The following is a 19,525-nucleotide window of genomic DNA, read 5'->3' as shown; positions in this document are numbered from 1 at the left end:
TCGATGCCAGATAAGTTGACCTTACCTCTTATATGTGGTCAATATCACCAAACAAACACAAAAAATTAATCCAAGTGCAGAATTTTTCAACAATTCTTCTTTCAGTAATTGTACTTTCAATTTCTTGAAACGACAACATGCCCGAATAGCACCTGTAGTGTCTATACCTGTGCTCTTTACAATTAGATAAATTTGATTTGTTTAAACCCAGTTCAGATTGAATGATTTGTTATTAAGTTGATTTTTATGATATGTATTGAAAATCAACTCATTGGACTATTGGATTTTTTCAGAATTGCGCACTCTTTTCTTTTACGTTATGACATAACATTTTGCTTTCCATGGCTGTTCCGTTAATCGCTACTTACTCAAGAATTTAGGCGGAGAATTTGAGATATATATGAACAAGAGTACCGCAAACGGTACATAATACGCCCGTGAATTGCTTACATAGGGTGTTTTTCTTGTGCTATAATTTGTATAACTTTGCTTCAGGTAGTATCAGCCATCATGAGGCTTTGACAAACTTTCATATGAAAAAAGGGTCTTAGCTTAAAAATCGAGATTTCCTCAACATGGACCAAGTTCAACAACCTGTAATTATTGTCAAAAATGGAAGAAAATCAAAATCCTTCCCCAGATGCACATCTTCAATACCCATGCAAACACTCCACAAAATAAGATGGTCCTCACATGAAAACTGTGGGAGGAGTTGGGCGGACAAATTATGTACCCTCTATAGAATATTAATTTCCAAATAGACTAAGTTCAACAACCTGTAATTTTCTCAACAATTGTAGAAAATCAAAATCCATCCCACATGCTCATCTTCAATACCCATACAACCACTCCACAAAAAAAGAAGGCTCTCACTTGAAAACTGTGGGAGGAGTAGGGCAGACAAATTATGTACCCTCCATATAATAATTATTTCCAAATAAAGGGGCAACATTCCTGGAAAAAAGATCGAAATGAATCAAAATCGCAGTATGATCGAGAGTGACCCACAAAGAAGCTACACAACAAGTTTCAGCATGATATGTGAAAGGGAAATGAAATTATAAAGAGAAAACCCCGAACGGACGGACAGACGGACGGTAAGACGGACGAACGAACAGACGGACAGACGGACGGACGTACAGACATCGCTGTACCATAATACGTCCCGTCTAAAGACGGGCGTATAAAAATGCACATATTAAAAATTGTTTTCAAATTGTAAATATAAGCAATGATTTATCCAACTGTTCAAAGTGAAATCTTACCATACGTAATTTTGCTTTCTTTTCTTTCATCTTTTTGTGCTTTGGAACTGTCCTTTCTTTTTCTTCTCAGTCTTGAATGTATAAGTTTAAAACATAGTATACATGTACATCCAGAGTAAGACGTACATCAATCTCTTCGTAGGGGTATGGCAATTCTCTCTTTACCCAAAAGCGCGGAAAAACCATATTACGTACAACTATGATTTATACCCAAGATGTGTTTGTGAAACACTCACCCCCACTCCTACCCCTGTGACAAAACCCACCCAACAACAATCAAGATCAATGGGTCTTGTTAAAAGGAATACACATATGAAATATCAAAACTCTATCACTCACCATTCTAAAGATGGGGTCAAATTTAATTTTTTTGTCAAAAGTTTGAAATTGGGGTCAAATTCCGAGGTCAAAGTAAAAAATCATGATATCAAATCACAGTTCTTTTCATAAGAAATCTATATACAAAGTAAGAAAGCCCCACATTTAATAATTCAAGAGATATTTGCTACGTTAGCTTTTTGTTAAAACTACAAAAGAAGGGTCTAGTCATACGGAATGCACACATGAAATATGGAACTCACCATTCAAGTTGTTAGCAAAGCTTTGAACAAACAGAGATGACAAATTATATATACCTTACCCCATGACAAAAAGCATCTATCTGATAACGATCCAAGCACTATAATCTGCATCGGTAATATGTGTATTACATTTGATTAACGACAAAATGAACAATAGAACATTTCACCTTAGACTAGGGAACTTGCGAGATACCCCACGTCTTTATCTAAAATGCGTACCTGAGTGTAACGACTCCGACAACTACTACAAATACAACAAAGATGCTCGTTCCCACTCCGGCGCCAATGGCGGTTCCGTGATCTTCTGGTGAAGTCTCATACAGACCTGAAGTTTAAATCTTAGATTGTCCAGGTGTACATGTAACTCACAGTCACAATGTAACATGTGATATAAAACTTGCATGGAAATTATCTGCGGTTTCTTGTAAAGGATAAGTTTCACTTTCATAAATATGCATATATAGTATAAACATGTATACCGGGTATTCAAAATTTGATTGAAAACAAGGTATTTTCCTACATGTATCAAACACATATATACCAATCTTTTCTTCATAATTATATAATAACTCCATCTAAACAAGTACAATTTTTTCAGATTCATATATGTAAGAAACGATAATAAAACGCCATACCTTTGTTCTTGCAGTCTAAATGTCTACCTGTAGCAGTCCAATACATGTTATAACAATTACATGTACCAGACCAATATGTTATGGGACTGCACGATGACAAAATCAGACAGCAAATTGAAAACGAAGCGTAGATTGCAACATAGGTTTACTATTTCCAGAAATGTTACAATATAGAAAAATAACATTCCGGTTGGCTGTATATTGTTTAATATGGTGGCTGATTTGTGTCGCTTTACAATTTGTCACCTTTTCGAGACGAAAAAAAAAACGACAGAGCAAAAAGACGACAAAACGATAATTAGCGACTTTTCGCCCTGAAATAACGAAAAGACGACAGAACGAGAAGTCATAAATACGACAAATTACACACGAAAAGACGACAAACAAAACCCTCAAACCTACTTTGTGGTCTTTTCGCTTTAACGAAAAGTCGACAAAACGATAATTAGTGACTTTTCGTCGCGAAATAACGAAAAGACAAAATACAGATTGTCCTGTTATTTTGCTATCTGATTTTTAGGAATTCAATATGAAATTTGCTGTGTTTTCGGTGATTATTAATTATATTTACCAAAAGGAAATCTCTAAAAGTAAATTACAGTTTTATTTTTCGTCCTTTCGCCTACATGTTGTCGTCTTTTCGACATTCGTTTTGTCGTCTTTTCGTTATTTCGGGTGAAAAGTCGTTAATTATCGTTTTGTCGTCTTTTCTTTTTGTCGTCCTTTCGCTTCGAAAAGACAGCAAATTGTAAAGTGGCACAAATCAGCCAACATAGTTGAACTATAGTTGAACTGATAGGGACTATCGAAGATCTTTCAGGCATATGGAGATGTCACCATTGCGGTTGAAGGGCTGTTAAATTTAGTTATGTGCGCGGCACCTACGGCTTTTCAACAGGTAGGTAGAGTCATTGTGCAACTCCTTCTGTGACACGTGGCTTTGTTTATGCGGTCTCATCCGAAGGACCACCCCATTTAGTCGCTTCCTACGACAAGCAAGGGATACTGAGGAACTATTCTAACCCTGATCCCCACGGGGTCAAATATGTCGGAGAAAAGACAAACAGATGGTTGAGTTAATTAATGGACAGAAAACTTACATCGCCATAAATAGTACATAGTTATTTACTAAAATGCACATTGACGTGTACAAACTCATCTCGGATGAAAAAGAAAGAAGAATTCATAAAGTTTTGAGAAGCATTAATTAAATATTTTAGTATGTAAGGTTGCCTGTAACGTTTGTGTATTGTTCTTACCTTGTGTACATTTGTCGCCCGTATAGTCTCTAGTACACCCGTCAATACAGGACCCATTGTTTACGTAACACGTCCCGTTATAACAATGATGACTACACTCCTCCTCACAGGACGGGCCGTAGAAGGTTGGACTGCATTCTTTAAAAATAAAAGAACTGGTCTGAAAATATGGTATATATTACTCCTTAATTTGTCCAATTACATACAGTCCTGGCCCAGAATATAAGTTTCAAAAGATGAAGCTTAGGATAATTTAACTTTAAGTAAGTTGTAGTAAAATGAACATTCTACACCATGACACACAAAATAGGTTGTAAAAATAAGTAACTGTTCCATCAAACAGGGAACAGATTTCTTGTAAGGAGTAAGGCCTTTGATCACAGTGAGACGGTTCATCCATGGGTACACATGTACTTAAGGAGGTATGCTACAACAGAGAAATTTGATTTGGATGAAAAGTGGAGAATTTGTAAAACTATACTTTGAAATTGAAATTTTCAGATTTACATTATATAGTAAAAAATGCAGTTTTATTGGAAAGCAATCTGAAAAAAAAATTAAAACCCCTGCTGGACTCGAACACACGATCTACAGTTCAGCAGTCGACGTGCTTTTTTCTCTCTTTTTAGTTTACGCGCTAACCGACAGAGCTACTCAGTTGGGCGAGAAATTATTAAATGATTGCTGATATTTATATTTTCACCCATGTCTTAAAAGGAAGTCAGCCATTATGACAATGTAGAGTACATTCTTGATAAACAAATTGAAAACGAAGCAAGTGAAACATTGTGTTAATTGTAATATTTCCAGGGCAGCCATTTCCATCCACATTGTTCCTGTTCAAAATATTTACTGGTCTTAATTTGCGATTCACCTGTCTAATGGTTCAGTTTGTTTGTTTAAAGTACCACAAATTTAGACCCATATTTATCGTTCAAGGATGTAGTAGTGATAGTTCTTTAATATGCCAACGCCTATCACAACAAAGGACCTCCGTTTCTAAGAAAAGGATATAAGCCTCAAACTGTCCATTCTGTAAGAGAAAGAACTGATCGAGGCCCGTAGGGCTTATATCCTACCTAAAACAGTACATCTTTTATTCTAAGAATGGACAGGCTCAGGTAAACCTATTGACAATGATATCATGAATAAAGCTATTTTTAAATAGTCTGACAATATAACCAGTCTTGGGTGGAGGTCTGTTTCTTTTGTTCACTTATTGGATAGTTTCAGGTAAGTAATCTTGTTTTGTAGGTTTTTTATTCACTCACTCTGTAGTACTGAGCCATATCAACATGTCGTCCTCTGATGGGGAGATCATTTTCATTGCACAATCAAAATTTTAGGATTTTAATGAAAGTACTGCGAATATTATCTTAATGAATGTTATATTCTGGATAATAAGTGTGAGAAAGTTATTGGAGGGTGAGCAAGTTATTAAGCCAAATTTGATCTGAAAAGCATTGTGTTTTTGAATATTTGGATGCTAAAGGCCAAAAGAACCCAATACGTCCATCTCGTGAAATGAAATGAAATTATTCATGAAAGCGAAAATGATTGATTGATTGTATCTTACTTAACGTCTCGCTCGAGAATTTTTCACTCAAATGGAAACGTCACCAAGACCGGTGAAGGGCTTCAAATTTAAGCCTATGCTCGGCTCTTACGGTCATTGAGCAGTGAGGGTTCTTTAACATGCCACACCTATTGTGACACGGGTCATCCGTTTTAAGGTCATCTCCGAGGACCCGTGACATTCACACCTGATGCCGAGCGCTTGGCGATATAACTGTCACTAACTCTTTTAACGACTTAAATTTGTATCTCTGTGACAAATGTATTGTCTTTCTCTTATTTTCAGCCTACCTTAGACGTCTAAAAAGTTATTTGGTTTACCTGGCACTGTCCAGTAAGTTGACAACTACTGTCCACTGTACAACTACTGACAGTACCTGTCCTCTCTTTAAAATATTGGACAGCATTTGTCAACTTATTGGGCACCTACAGGTAATCTTTTCACTATAAGTGGACTTTCTTCTATATAAAAGCCTAAAAAGACAAAGAATTGCGTAACAAAAATGTTTTAAGGTCATATAAAAAAAAAAGAACCGTCACTTTCACTTCTAAATGCCGAGGGTTTTACCTATGTTTACATGCAAGTCTTAGGTTTGACGCGGCTATTTCACGAGCGGGACGTCAATAATTGGTTGATTGTATATTGTTTAAAGTTTCTCTCGAGAATTTTTAACTCATGTGGATACGTCACTAAGACCGGTGAAGGGCTTCAAATTTAGGCCTTTCCTCGGCGCTTACGGTCATTGAGCAGTTATAGTTCTTTCGCGTGCAACACCAACTGTGACATGGGTCCTCGAAGAGGACACGTGATATTCACATCTGATTCCGAGCGTTTAGCGATGGAACTGTTCCTGTTGTCAGAAGTAATATTATGTAGACATATATAAATGTAAACTGACCAAAACCAGATTATATCGCATAATATACCCCAAAATCATGTTCATTCCTTATAATTTCAAGCAAAAGTACAAGTCTTCGTAGATTAAAATGTTCATGAAGACTGATAAATACAAATCATTTGCACTGCGGAAGAATTCCCTTAGCAACTACTGATGAAGCATCGAACTGTGAAGATAGCCATCTTGGTTCTACAGCGCATGTAATTTATTCATAATTATCAAATTCGAAAAGGTGGAAATTGCTACGAACTTCATAACAGAAACATGAGTAGGCTACACTTGTAATGCACATTTCGCTGCCGGTTTAATATCGACTTTAAAGTCGCTCCGACAGAGATAAAAAAAAATGTTTAGTCTTTGGCACCTCTCAAATGTAATCGCAATTCAAAATAAATGTGACTTGACGTCATTTACTACTTGTACCATGTGACGCATATCTTTTAATCCCCCTCCCCGGGGTAATGATTTGCCATATCCAACTCGTTGTTCAAAATAGATCAACTCATCGTATAAAGCAAATATAAAGAATCACGCAATATAGATTTCCTCTATATATCCATCATGATTTAAAACCGCAGGGAATGAAAATCACTTCGCTGTAGGTGTGAATTTATCATAAACATGTTCGCTATAACTGTGTTTTACAGTATTGATTTTCTCATTATTTCAATTAAATTTGGTTTTAATTGCTGTTTAGAAAGAAAATTATCTGTATCAACGACAGTTAGTGCTCCATATGAGAAAATCAGAACATCAGTAGATTTAGAAATCTTATTTGATATTTAATATTACAGTTCATAAATACATAATAAACAGTGTACATGGAACATGAAGCTGAGATGTACCAGCTAAACGTTTTCAATGAATCATACCTCTACATTTTTCTCCTTGCCATCCCCTTTTACACATACAATTCCCTGTTATGCGCTCACAGTTTGAAATACAGCCAATGCTGCAAACATCGTAACATTCGATTCCATATTTTCCATCGATACAGCCATTATCGCAACTCCCAGAATTCTTGTTACATCCGTTTTTACAGCTTGGATTGCATGTCCTATTACATGTATCTTTGTAATATCCAATTTCGCAACCATCAGTGCATGAACCAGTTACATTATTACACAGGTTCCCTTTACAATATACGCTACATGCATTTGAGCAATTGGGTCCAAAGAAAGATACGTCACATTCTGTAAATAGCATGACACATTCTGTATATATAATTTGACATATTCTGTAAATATCAATGATACGTATATATATATATATATATATATATATATATATATATATATATATATATATATACACCTTCTTAAATACCTGCAAGGAGGTCAATTACAACATAATGTAAATAGGCAACGTTTATTTGAATGTTCACAAGTTTACTTACTGTCACATATACCCCCTGTCCAGTTTGTTTTACAGCCCCCAGTGCAGTGTCCGTTGTGTGCATCACATGTTCCTGACTTACAGTAAGGACTACATGCTCTGTTACAGAATAGACCGTGATACCCAGCATTACAGTCACTACACGCTCCAGTGACCATGTCACAAGTCCGGGGACTACACTGTGGGCCACACTGGTGTTCACATGTGTATCCATAACGAAAGTCAGCACACCCCGTGGTACATGTTCCGTTTCCTTGTTCACACGTGTTTCCTAAGCAGTGTTGGCTACACTGTGACTTGCACGTGTTTCCCCAGTACCCCGTGATACAGCCATTGGTGCAGTATTCATTAAATGGATCGCATGCAGCATTTACACAGGTATCACAAGCTGTCAAAATTCCAATGTCATGCATATTAAGAATTAATTGTTACTTTATCTATCTTTGAGTGCTATGTATATTACTACCATTATATTTATTGATTTGTGTTGAGTTTAGATATATTACATTTCTTGTATCTTGTTTTTTTTGTTAATCGTTCTGTCCGTCTATAGTGATGCACTAGCACATCTACTTCAATGTCATGCATTGTGTGTAGTGGTCAAGTACAAATGATGTAAATTTCAGATACTTACGACACGCCCCACTAATGATGTCACATGTTGAACAACCCTGACAAGGTAAACATGATTCTCCATATCTCCCTACACTGCAGCCTAAACAATACAATGAAATTCATCATATTGCCAATACTCTAAAAATGAAACTTCATATCGTATTGCATAACTAGCATGTTGTAAAATATATATATATATGCTGGTGTAAGAGGAAAAGGACGCTTCCGAACTATTCTCATAAGTGATTCGAAATGTTTATATTTTTACATGGTGACTAACAATCCTACAAAATATAAACAAATTCCATTTAGCGGTGGGGGACAAAACATATGGCACGAGCCTTGTTTATATAACAAAGAATTGTGAGTGCTGTATCTCACTTATAAAATTTGAAAATGTTCTGCTCAAATCGTACCCATGTCCCTTTAACTAATGATTTTAACTGCGTATTACTTGGTTTGCTTAATGAGTATAACAGGCTCACGGTAGTTGTGGCCGGTCAGCAGATATATTACATCCTCCTAGGCTTCCGATCCCACCTCTGTTATGCCCAAGGGTCCATGTTCAGTGGCGGATTTAAGCCCCCCCCCCCCCATAAGATTCTCAAATCTAAAGTAAATCGTGGTATCTTGTTTAGAAAAATGTTCTAAACGATCATAAAAGCAATAATTTCTTCCACTCCTGGAGAAGGAAATGACAAAATCTGTTGATTTCTAGAATTACTTTATTGGAAGAACTTTTTTTCAAAAACCCTCAAAATTTGCATCATTTTATTAATTTCACCTTATCAAAAATGATAGAAAATAGTACAAATGACTAAATAGGAGACATATTTTAAGTCCTATAAAATATGTTAAATACAGGAGCTTCCGTGGCTTCGCCACCTGCCCCCCCCCCCCCACCCCCACCAGGGCTTCGCCCTGGACCCACTGGGGGTCGCCTTATAAAGTAGCGAACTCGTAACCGCAATTCCTGGATCCGCCCCTGATGTTTGCCCTCCTTTTATATGTCTAGAGGATTTATGAGATTGATTGCTGTTCATTATCTTCACTTTCGCATCTTGACCTAATTATACCTTGCATGTTGATATTGTCCAATCAAAATTAAAAGCTAGATCTTTTCGTACATTCACCTAATGAAATCACAGTGGAGATATCACGTTTTGGTGACTCGATACAATACATCTATGGAGTAATATTTTGATAATATGTTAATAAATGCAACATTGTGCAAAATATCCGGATTTTTCTGAATGCTTTTCAAATTTGATTATTTTTGAAAATAAATAATTTTCTAATTATCACATGTACCAATACGGGAACATATTATAAAGTGATCCCCCTCTTTCACTATATGATTTCACGTGATGAAGCCTTCTACACACACCATATTTCTGGATGATTGATCAGATATTGTTTAACGTCCCTCTCGAGAATCTTTCACTCATACGGAGACGTCACCATTGCCGGTGAAGGGCTGCATAATATAGGCCTGTGTTTGGCGGTTACGGCTTTTGAGCAGGGAGGTATCTTTATCGTGCCACACCTGCTGTGACACAGGACCTCGGGTTTTACGGTCTCATCCGAAGGACCGCCCCATTTAGTCGCCTCGTACGACAAGCAAGGGGTACTGAGGACCTATTCTAACCGGATCCCCACGAGACTTTCCGGATGAAAGCATGGTCATAAAATAACATATGTATATGTATATGAAAGCGGAATCACAACAGCATAGAAATTGTATCGAATAACAAACATACTGAGATTTACCGGGGGTGAAAATCTGAAGAGATTTCTTGGTGGGAAGTCGGACATACTGTGCCCAGAATCAGACCGGAAGTTACATGTAATTACGATATAGAGGCTGTGCACCGAATGCGGACAGAGAGGATCAATTTTAGCGCCAAAATATACATCGAGTCGGACTTTTACTGAAAGAAACTATTTCAAATCTGACACTTGTGAAGGAACACCTTCCATTATTATCAGACCCGTTTTTATCCGGGTTACAAAATTTATGTCTTTTATTTCATGTGTTTCCGTATTCTGGCATTTTAGCGCCAACTCTCGTTTGTCAGTCATACTTTTTCGTGACCGTTATATTTTACGGCCCCTACAGTATGTTATAATCAGTATTAATCGTATGAGTAAACATTGTGTCATCATTATCGGTTTAGGTGATTTATTATGGGGTTCGTTTAACAAAACAACTGCTGTTTAGATTTGTGTATAACACTCTGATGTTTATTTGTTTCTTATTGTAGATTTTACGGGTTTCATGGTCGACGAAGTTAAAAAAAGAGAGTAGATATTATAGTAAGCAATGCATTTTGAATAGAACAGCAAGGTAATGGATCTTGAAGAATTATATTGGTATAAACTTTATTCATTTTTTACAACGTTAAACATGATAACTTCACTTATTCATGCATTTGTTTTATTGAAATTAGTTCAAAGAAAATGCCACACGAAATAAGAAAAGTTCACAATTGACACCCACACAAATGTACGCAGTGCCATACTCTCAAACGTTCACAGTGGCATTTATACATCCAAATAGCATGTCCTGCTTATGTGAATTTTCAGTGTAGTAGCAAAGAATGACAAAATGGGGGAGGGGGTAAGGGTCATGAGCATTTGCATTACCATGGATTTACGAATGAAATTCGAACAAAAGTATTGTACGGAATATACCTCCCCCCCCCCCCCCGTGAAACACAAATTCCTTATTATAAATTGTCATGTAGTAAATTTACACCAAAATCTTTGCTGTTTCACGGTGAGAGCATGTGTTTACAGATCAAAACACGGCGAAAATGTTCATTCTTTGATCAATTGCAAATGAGGTTAAGGTATGAAAAATGAAGATTAATATTTTTTTACTCAATATTGTACAATAATTTGACGAATTAAATGGTCATATATTTATATCAATAAGCGTTTTAAAATATATGATGTTTTAAAGCCTGATTTCAAAGAACATATTTTCTACCCCGAATCAGAAGGAGTTGTAATTTAGGGGCAATTAATCAATTAACACTAGTATTAAAATTAACAATCGATTACTAATGAATTCTTAATGTCTACTTTGCACTGAAAAAATCTCATTAGCATAACTGTAGAGTTTTTTTTTTAATATACGAGTTACGAGTTAAAATATAGCGGTATCCAGAGTTACGTGCGTTCTTCTTTCCCCGTGCCAGTCTGCACCAAAACCACACAAATGTGCCCGAATTTTATTGTTTGCAGGGCTGCAACACTATCTTGCAATCCCCGCTCTGAGGGTACATCAGCAAGGGAAGTCTCATTTGCATGATATTGTCGACCTCCGTCCTCCCTTTACAGATTTTTCGCATTTGAGAAGAAGTAAACGATGTTTAACGGATAATTATAACCGATGAATGGACTTTATAATAATTTCCAATTCACCATGACGATGAGAGCTCTAAACGGTAGTGTCCTAATTATCATATAATATCGAAATTTGCAAGCGATGTGCACAGCAGGTAGAAAAGAAAACCAAGATGGCGGCGTGGTATACCTTGTGAATAGTTTCTTTACAGGAAGATATTTTTTATTGCACAGGTTTAAAACGTCGAGAGCCTGTGTTATTAAACTATATATGTCAATTTGAATTTTTTTAGAGTTCACATTACCATACATTTCTATCTCACAAATCTCCAGCACAGCTCCAGTCTCTATCAAGATATTATCTTCGGGGGCATCATACGTGGTCTCCACGATGACGTATCTCGCCGTCTCTTTACAAGGAATGTCAATCACGGCTGGAGGCGTGGCCGGGGCGGTTGTGTTGTCCTTGTAACAGCGTTTTCTCTGTGACGTTAAGGTTGTAGTGGAGTCCGCCGATCTGTTTGATACATCTAAGTAGAACTGGCGAAATCGGTATGGAGTCCAATTAGCTGTGTAAGAAAAAAATATTTTGTATCTCATGTTTATCATGTAGTAAACAGTCATTAGTTAATCATGTCCAAGTCGCGATCGTTCCTGTATATTTTTTCTAAAAGAAATCCCCAAATACCAGATATTTCTTTAAGCCACCTAGACACATAAACATTCAATTGATTATTAGTTACACTGTTGTATTAACTTAACATATATAACAACGTACGAGATCGTAGAAATAGAAGAATTGTGAAAATTTACATGTAAAATACACTGCATCATAGTAATCTATCTAGACCGCCTTACTATCATTTCTGTAGTATATTTTCACAGATTCCAAACTGTACTCGCTACCAAGGTCCACTTGGAACCAAGATATGTTGTGTCCTAGAGCTGTATGTGAGCAGATTCGATAGTCTGTCTGGGTTCTATCTCCGTCAATGGCGTAACTCGCTTCAAATCCCCCCTCGTGTGTGGAGCTTTGAGAAGCTACTGTTCCTTGTTTTCTGCTTAGGCTTACTGAGAAGATAATCAGTAGATTCAAAATCATATTCAGTAAATGAGTATTATAGAAAAGTATACATGTGTCATTATCATCATTAAAGTAAAATATGGACAAAATGTACAAACATATAGCAGAAGTACGACCATTGATAAACAATAATAGCATAGGTTAATTCTTTACAATATGTCACATGTATCTGATCAGTCTATACAGATACAAATGTACGTGCATGGGATATTACAACTTCATATTTTCCCGAAAACATCATATTTTCTAATCATACCCCATCCTTTCGGAAGCCTCTTGCATTTTCCATTAACTTCTTTATCAAGGTAAACGCATTTTATTGTGACACAATACAATACGTCCGATTCATATCCCGTGGCGTGCATGTAAACGTTTGTTTAAACGCGGGACCGGGGTGGGATTACAAGTTTCTGATGCAGCGGATAAACCAAGTAATCAGCATTCAGAGAGAATTACATGTATGCCATTAAGAAAATAAATAAGATGTGCTCCCCTACTTAGAATGCCCATACTTCACATTAATAATAACACGGTTTTATTTTCTAAATTGATAATATACTTTATTACACACATGTATTATTTACCAAATGTATATATAATAACTTTTTATCTTTATATCTCTGTATACCATTGCACAATGGTGATGAGATCCAATAAAATTGAACTTTCACACACCACGCAGACATCTCTCTCTTTCTCTCTCTCGCTCTCGCTCTCTCTCTCTCTCTCTCTTTCTCTCTCTCTCTCTCTCTCTCTCACACACACACACACACACACACACACACACACACACACACACACACACACACACACACACACACACACACACACTCCTCTGTCTCTCTCTCACACACAGCCATCATTTTTCGTTCACACACCACGCAGACATCATCTCTCGTTCACACACCACGCAGACATCCCCTCTCACACACACCAAGCAGACATTCTCTCTCTCTATCTCTCTCTCTCTCTCTCTCTCTCTCTCTCTCTCTCTGCACGCAGTCATCCTCTCTCAGACACACACCAAGTACTCCTACAAGTAAAAGCCTCGGTTAACGTCCCCACGCCCCTTATATACCTCGGCGCCAAGTCAAAAGTATCTCGCCGTGAACCTCTATAGCATGCTGGAGTAACACACATCACGCAGACATCCTTTCTCACACACACCAGTGGCGGATTGAAGGGGGGAGCAGCCGTCGCCCCCTCCCCCTAAAATTTTCAAATCTAAGGTAAATCGTGGTATCTTGTTTAGAAAAATGCACTAAACGATAAAAGAAGCAATCATTTCTTCCACTCCTGGAGAAATGAATGACAAAATCTTTTGATTTCTTGAATTACTTTATTGGAAAACTTATTGTTTTTTCCAAAACCCCTTAAAATTTGCGTCATTTTACTAAGTTTACCTTATTAAAAATGATAGAAAATAGTACAAATGACTTAGATAGGAGACATATTTCAAGCCCAATGAAATCTGTAACCTCGGCCCCCACCAGGACTTCGCCCTGGACCCACTGGGGACCTCAAGGCGGCCCCCAAACCCCCTGCCTCATAAAGTGGTGCCCCCCGTAACCACAATTCCTGGACCCGCCCCTGCACACCCTCTCTCAAACACCACGGACACATCCTCTCGTTAACACACCACGCATATACAGTGTATCCTCTCTCACACAAAACATACACCACGCACGTATTCATTCTCTCTCTCTCTCTCTCTCTCTCTCTCTCTCTCTCTCTCTCTCTCTCTCTCTCTCACCACACACATATTTTTTCGAGTCCTTTTTAAATCGTCTTTTGGTGATTCTAAATATTTTCACACGATGCCTTGAAGAAATACGGGTCATAAAGAGACTTTTCAAGCGCATCCGTCCCACGTAGCTTTAGGTCAAGGTCGCCTGAAAATCCTGACCCTGTCTAATCCAGTCTTGACTTTGTTCCTGTTTGGCAGTTCGAAGAACAATATATATAAACTGTACTTAACATACAATGTAAAGCGCCACTTTAGGATAACGAACATTTATAAGATATATCAGTAACGTACATACTACTCTATTAGCTAACAAAATTTAAAAAGCAGATCGCTAAATTAAGAATTGGAATTTCATTCATTTATTTACAATGTTAAGGGATGAAACATTTTTTGTGTTTTAAGCATCGGAATCGGGATGCATTCGTTTCATATTCGTGTTCATCTTCATATTCGATTCATGTTCAGAAACAGTTCTATATATGGGTATATGACTTGAAAACTTTAAGAAAATTAAATACAAAGTGATATAGAACAGGAAGGCCTCTGCCAAAATAGTAACTTTGAGGATCCATAGGGTAAACGTTCTGACTGCGGGGTGGGGTCAAACTTGGTATATATATTGCATACGTGCAAAACATCTAAATTATATCTGCTTTAATGTCATTGATAATAAATTGAAACTAAATGGATATCTAGAAGGAGTAAGTAGTCTTTTACAAAATTGTAAATTTCATGATCCTAGTGGGCAGAGGTTTAGTTTCAGAATTTGAAGACTTCTTTAAGTTTGATGATACCGTATAAAATGGAAATGTATATTTAGGAATAACAGAAAAGGATATACACACACAAAAAAAATGCTGAATATTGCAACCTTGGGATTTTGACTCTAGGATGAGTCCAAATTAATCATAACGTTTAATGTTAAAACACATCATATTATGTAAACTTAAGTTTTTCATCAGTGTATGTACATGTATTTTTCAGGGTACATTTTTTGCATTGTTTGCCCCACCCCTGAGACCCCCAGGGGTGCAGGAGTCCTGGAATTTATAATTTCTGTTCACCTTGTCCCAAAAATGGTTAATGTCGATATCGACATCGTAAGTAGGCACGACGATATCGACTTGATATCAGATATCAATTTGGTATTGTCGATATCGACGTTAGCAAAATCGGATTAAATCTTGGACATGTATACAATTAATATAGCCACGACATCAGTTACTATCTAATATACAGGATATAAAAATCATAAAGTGCTACATGTACCAAAACAGATTGTTTTGTTATATGAGAGAGATAACGTTAAAGACCTGAAGTATATGAAGCAAGATTGTAACCAATAGTATACATACCATAGCAATGACCCAGTCCAGTTAATAGCAGGATGTACGTCCATTGTATAGAAGCCATCGCTAGAACACGGAAGTAAAATACAGGCTGCATAGGGAACATGGAATCTGATATAACCTTTAACTAACTACCAACAGGCAATGTATTTAAAAATACATCCACGGTTATAAAGATTTAAATGCCGGAAAATTGTCACGGATTGAAGTAGACTGTAAGCAAAGTTTTAACTTCCATGTAAATACCAGACAAAATTTTTAATAAACCTATTCATATATTACTTGACAAAAAGCAAACAAGGATGATAAACTGATCAATCCGTTAGAAATAAAAATGATTTCATGAAATCTCCAAAACAGATACATGTATTCGTAAGTGAGGGTGACTTTTAGCCGCGGAACCACGCATGTACAGATATACGAGTCACTATTCCAAAGCACATAAACTAGAAGTAGTTTTGGTTTTTTTCATCTTGAATATCGTACAATCTTCCATTGATATACAATGAGTCGAAGAAGTGGTATGCATGGATAATGATAAAGTACATGTAGCGAGCGAATCAAATTTAAAGTGTGTAAAGTTTTATTTGTTCCAAGCATGAATGTGATCGCATAAGATATTTGTTATATATATTTATTCATTTCCAATTGAAGCATCAACTCAAAGATAGTTGTTTGTTTTATATCTCGCCTAGAATAATCCACTCATAATTGTTCAAATTTAGCACTCAGGTAGCAGCGAGGGTTCTTTAACTTGTCAACGCCTGTCGCAACGTGGAACCCGTGATTATCATCTCTAAATATAATCATATTCATAATCAGAAAGCAATTAATTTTTATGCGGTCTCAGTCTCAATAATGATATACATTTATCTTCTGTAGCGTTAAATCGCAATGCAAATGTATTTGATAAAATCAGAATAGAAACTGTAAACTCCTAAATATACGCAAGGAATTTATTATCGCGTAAATTCGCGAGAAACATCATTCGCGAAATTAAACTACTCGCTTTTAATTTTATATTGCCAAATTACATGCAAAAACTCTTGATCAAAAGAGCACTCGTGAATTTAAGTTCTCGCGATTTGACGGCCATGAATCAATTCGCGATAATAAGTACTCGCGTAAAATTAGGAATCTACAGCAATTGTTTTAGGAGAACCCGGCATTTCTCTTATCTACATAATTGTTGTTACTTAAAGAGGCGACGCACATTATGTTAAGGATGTTCATAAGAATATATTCACATTTCCTGTCTTTTTGTCTTTGATACACATGATTGATTGATTGAATATTGTTTTACGTCCCTCTTGAGAATAATTCACTCATATGGAGACGTCACCACTGCAGGTGAATGGCTGCAAAATTTAGGTCTATGCTCGGCGCTTATAGCTATTGAACAGGGAGGGACACCAGCCGTGGCACGGGACCTCGGTTTTTGCAGTCACATCCGCAACGTGCATGCACGTGTAGATTGTTAATTTTGACCATACAGAACAGTTAAGGGTTCTTAATACCTACCTATGATATGAAAATCAAACCATTTCAATGAACAACAAAGAAGTTAGACTGATTACAAAGTTAGTGTACTAAAATAGTGATGCGTGCAGACAAATGAATACCATTTGAATATTTGAAGGTATGTTTGGACACAAGTATAGTAGGAAAATATGTTAAGAATCTTTTGATATTAAACAGCAACTCAGGAATACAACGATATAAGGCCTCAACCGTGCGCAGCTTTTTGTGCGCCGTAAATCGAAGGTTTTTATAACGGATGACATAAACTTACAGAGCCCCCCCCCCTTTTTTTTTATCCGGCAATCCATATAGTAACGATGTTCCCGGAAAACATAAATATTATATTCTGATATACATTTCCCTCTAGCTTCCTCTTGCACTCTTTTTTAAAACCAAAGTTATGTACGTCTGTTACAACGCCTGTACCCCTTATTCTGTCAAAGTAAAATGTACATGGTGTTGGTTGCGCATATCATTTCTGCTATCTAATTGTCTTTTGAACGTCCAAAATGTTGATTAAAGTTGATAATGAAGAATTGATGATCTGCTCAAGATATCTTGATCCTGATCTGAATGAGTAAAGGACTAATATTTACATATTAAATCACGAGCCCGCATTGCATGCGGAAAAAATCACAATGGACACATAAATAAAATCAGGGGCTAAATTTTTTTTGGCGTCATTTTATTTTCATTAATTACAGAAAAATCCCTTAATTAAATGGCACTTAATTACAATAAGATAAAGTAAATCCTTATATTGACGTTATGAATTGAGGACCGCAATGTGTTGTGTGCCTTTGTATTCAAGGGGAATTAACTCGCGCTGCATTGTGAAAAATATTTCCCATTTAGAAGACTTTCAAATAAATGTATAAGAATTTTTACCACGTGACTTTACGGAAACTGCAAAGATAAGAAATTTGCACGTGCAACGTCACAGCGAAAGAAAAATAAATTTAATCGAGGCAAAGTAAATCGATTGATCGGACAAACGTTATTTTTGTGAGGATTCATGACCTTGATTTGTTGTTGCAACCCACCCTTTTTTGTGGGCAGGCATATTTATATGCTAGTCTTTTTACATATGTGTATACAATAGGAGGTCAACCATACGATATAACTTTCTTCTTGTTAGACGACTCCCTATCTGATGTTTTTATTTTGTGTATACTTGGTTTTAATGACCCCTTGTAATGTATATACTTTTCGTCATTTACTAAATAAATGACATTTTCTATGCTCAAACTTGTTTTAATTTGTCTGTTTTGAGCAACAACAAAAAACAAGTTCAGTCCACTTGGCAAGTGCTTTTGAGCTAAGGATCATAAAAGAAAAATATATTCAGTCGAGGCAAAGTATATCGATTGATCGGACAAACGTATTTTTGTAATCACTTGGACAAGCACAAATTGTGAATAGTCTGCTTTTGACTTTGGTATTGCGAATTAAGTAAAAAAAAATTGATATAAGTTGCATTATTGAGCTATCAATAAATAGTTACTTCGTATAATTAACTATTCTTTCACTTAGTTGATTTGAAATTTCTCTCAATTTTCCCAGCCTTCGCGTTCCATTTTTCAAGCGCTTTTAAACTAAGGACTGCTTTAGAACACCTTTTCTTAAAATATTTCTTAAATTTCCCATAGTCTTTGCGGCATAAATTTGGTGCTTGCACCAATGTTTCTTGTTTTTATCTTACATATATTGTGCTAGACATATTCTGTGCAATAGGTAACCATGTCAATAACAGTAGGCCCACATGCCTTAACGGTAACTGAGTATCAAGTGCCCATCTCCATATATATATATATATATATATATATATATAAAGCACTAAATAATCACAACTAGGTACTGAATTTTCACCCCAGCCCGATGCAATCTCAAACAGTCGCTGTGGCATTCAGTGTTTAAGATATTTTATAAGGAGAGTGGATCTCTCGATGCAATTGTATATAATATTTAATATAAAGCACAAACAAACAATTATAACACCCAACCTTACGTTTACCCCATGGATCTAAACGATACATGTGATAATCAATTAATTAATATATAAAGTACTAAATAATCACAACTAGGTACTGAAAATGTTCACCCCAGCCAGAGGTCGAACCGGCGACCAATGGCACCCACCGCCTAGCAAGACTGTCAAACCAGTGCGTAAGTCCACTCGGCCACAACGCCTTCCCCTAATAAAGGAAGTTTTGTTATGCTCCTAAAGCGCTACTTATACACACTGATGC

The 19,525-nt window shown here is 36.5% G+C and overlaps 1 protein-coding gene across 1 annotated transcript in view; it reads right to left on the bottom strand.

Annotated features, from left to right (window-relative positions):
- The window catches only part of LOC130049624 (uncharacterized), a 37,294-nt gene that overhangs the window by 6,139 nt on the left and 11,630 nt on the right, over nucleotides 1–19,525 (bottom strand). The window contains exons 2-10 of the mRNA XM_056147487.1: nucleotides 15,762–15,882; nucleotides 12,434–12,646; nucleotides 11,881–12,144; nucleotides 8,244–8,324; nucleotides 7,611–7,997; nucleotides 7,087–7,407; nucleotides 3,741–3,878; nucleotides 2,066–2,171; nucleotides 1,266–1,336 (exon numbers count right to left, since the gene is read on the bottom strand). Coding sequence (XP_056003462.1) covers nucleotides 1,266–1,336; nucleotides 2,066–2,171; nucleotides 3,741–3,878; nucleotides 7,087–7,407; nucleotides 7,611–7,997; nucleotides 8,244–8,324; nucleotides 11,881–12,144; nucleotides 12,434–12,646; nucleotides 15,762–15,882 — 1,702 coding nt within the window. The remainder of the gene's footprint in view (nucleotides 1–1,265; nucleotides 1,337–2,065; nucleotides 2,172–3,740; nucleotides 3,879–7,086; nucleotides 7,408–7,610; nucleotides 7,998–8,243; nucleotides 8,325–11,880; nucleotides 12,145–12,433; nucleotides 12,647–15,761; nucleotides 15,883–19,525) is intronic.

Source organism: Ostrea edulis, chromosome 8, assembly GCF_947568905.1.
Source record: "Ostrea edulis chromosome 8, xbOstEdul1.1, whole genome shotgun sequence".
In the NCBI taxonomy this organism is placed as follows: domain Eukaryota; kingdom Metazoa; phylum Mollusca; class Bivalvia; order Ostreida; family Ostreidae; genus Ostrea; species Ostrea edulis.
This window is presented reverse-complemented; position numbering and strand designations above follow the sequence as displayed.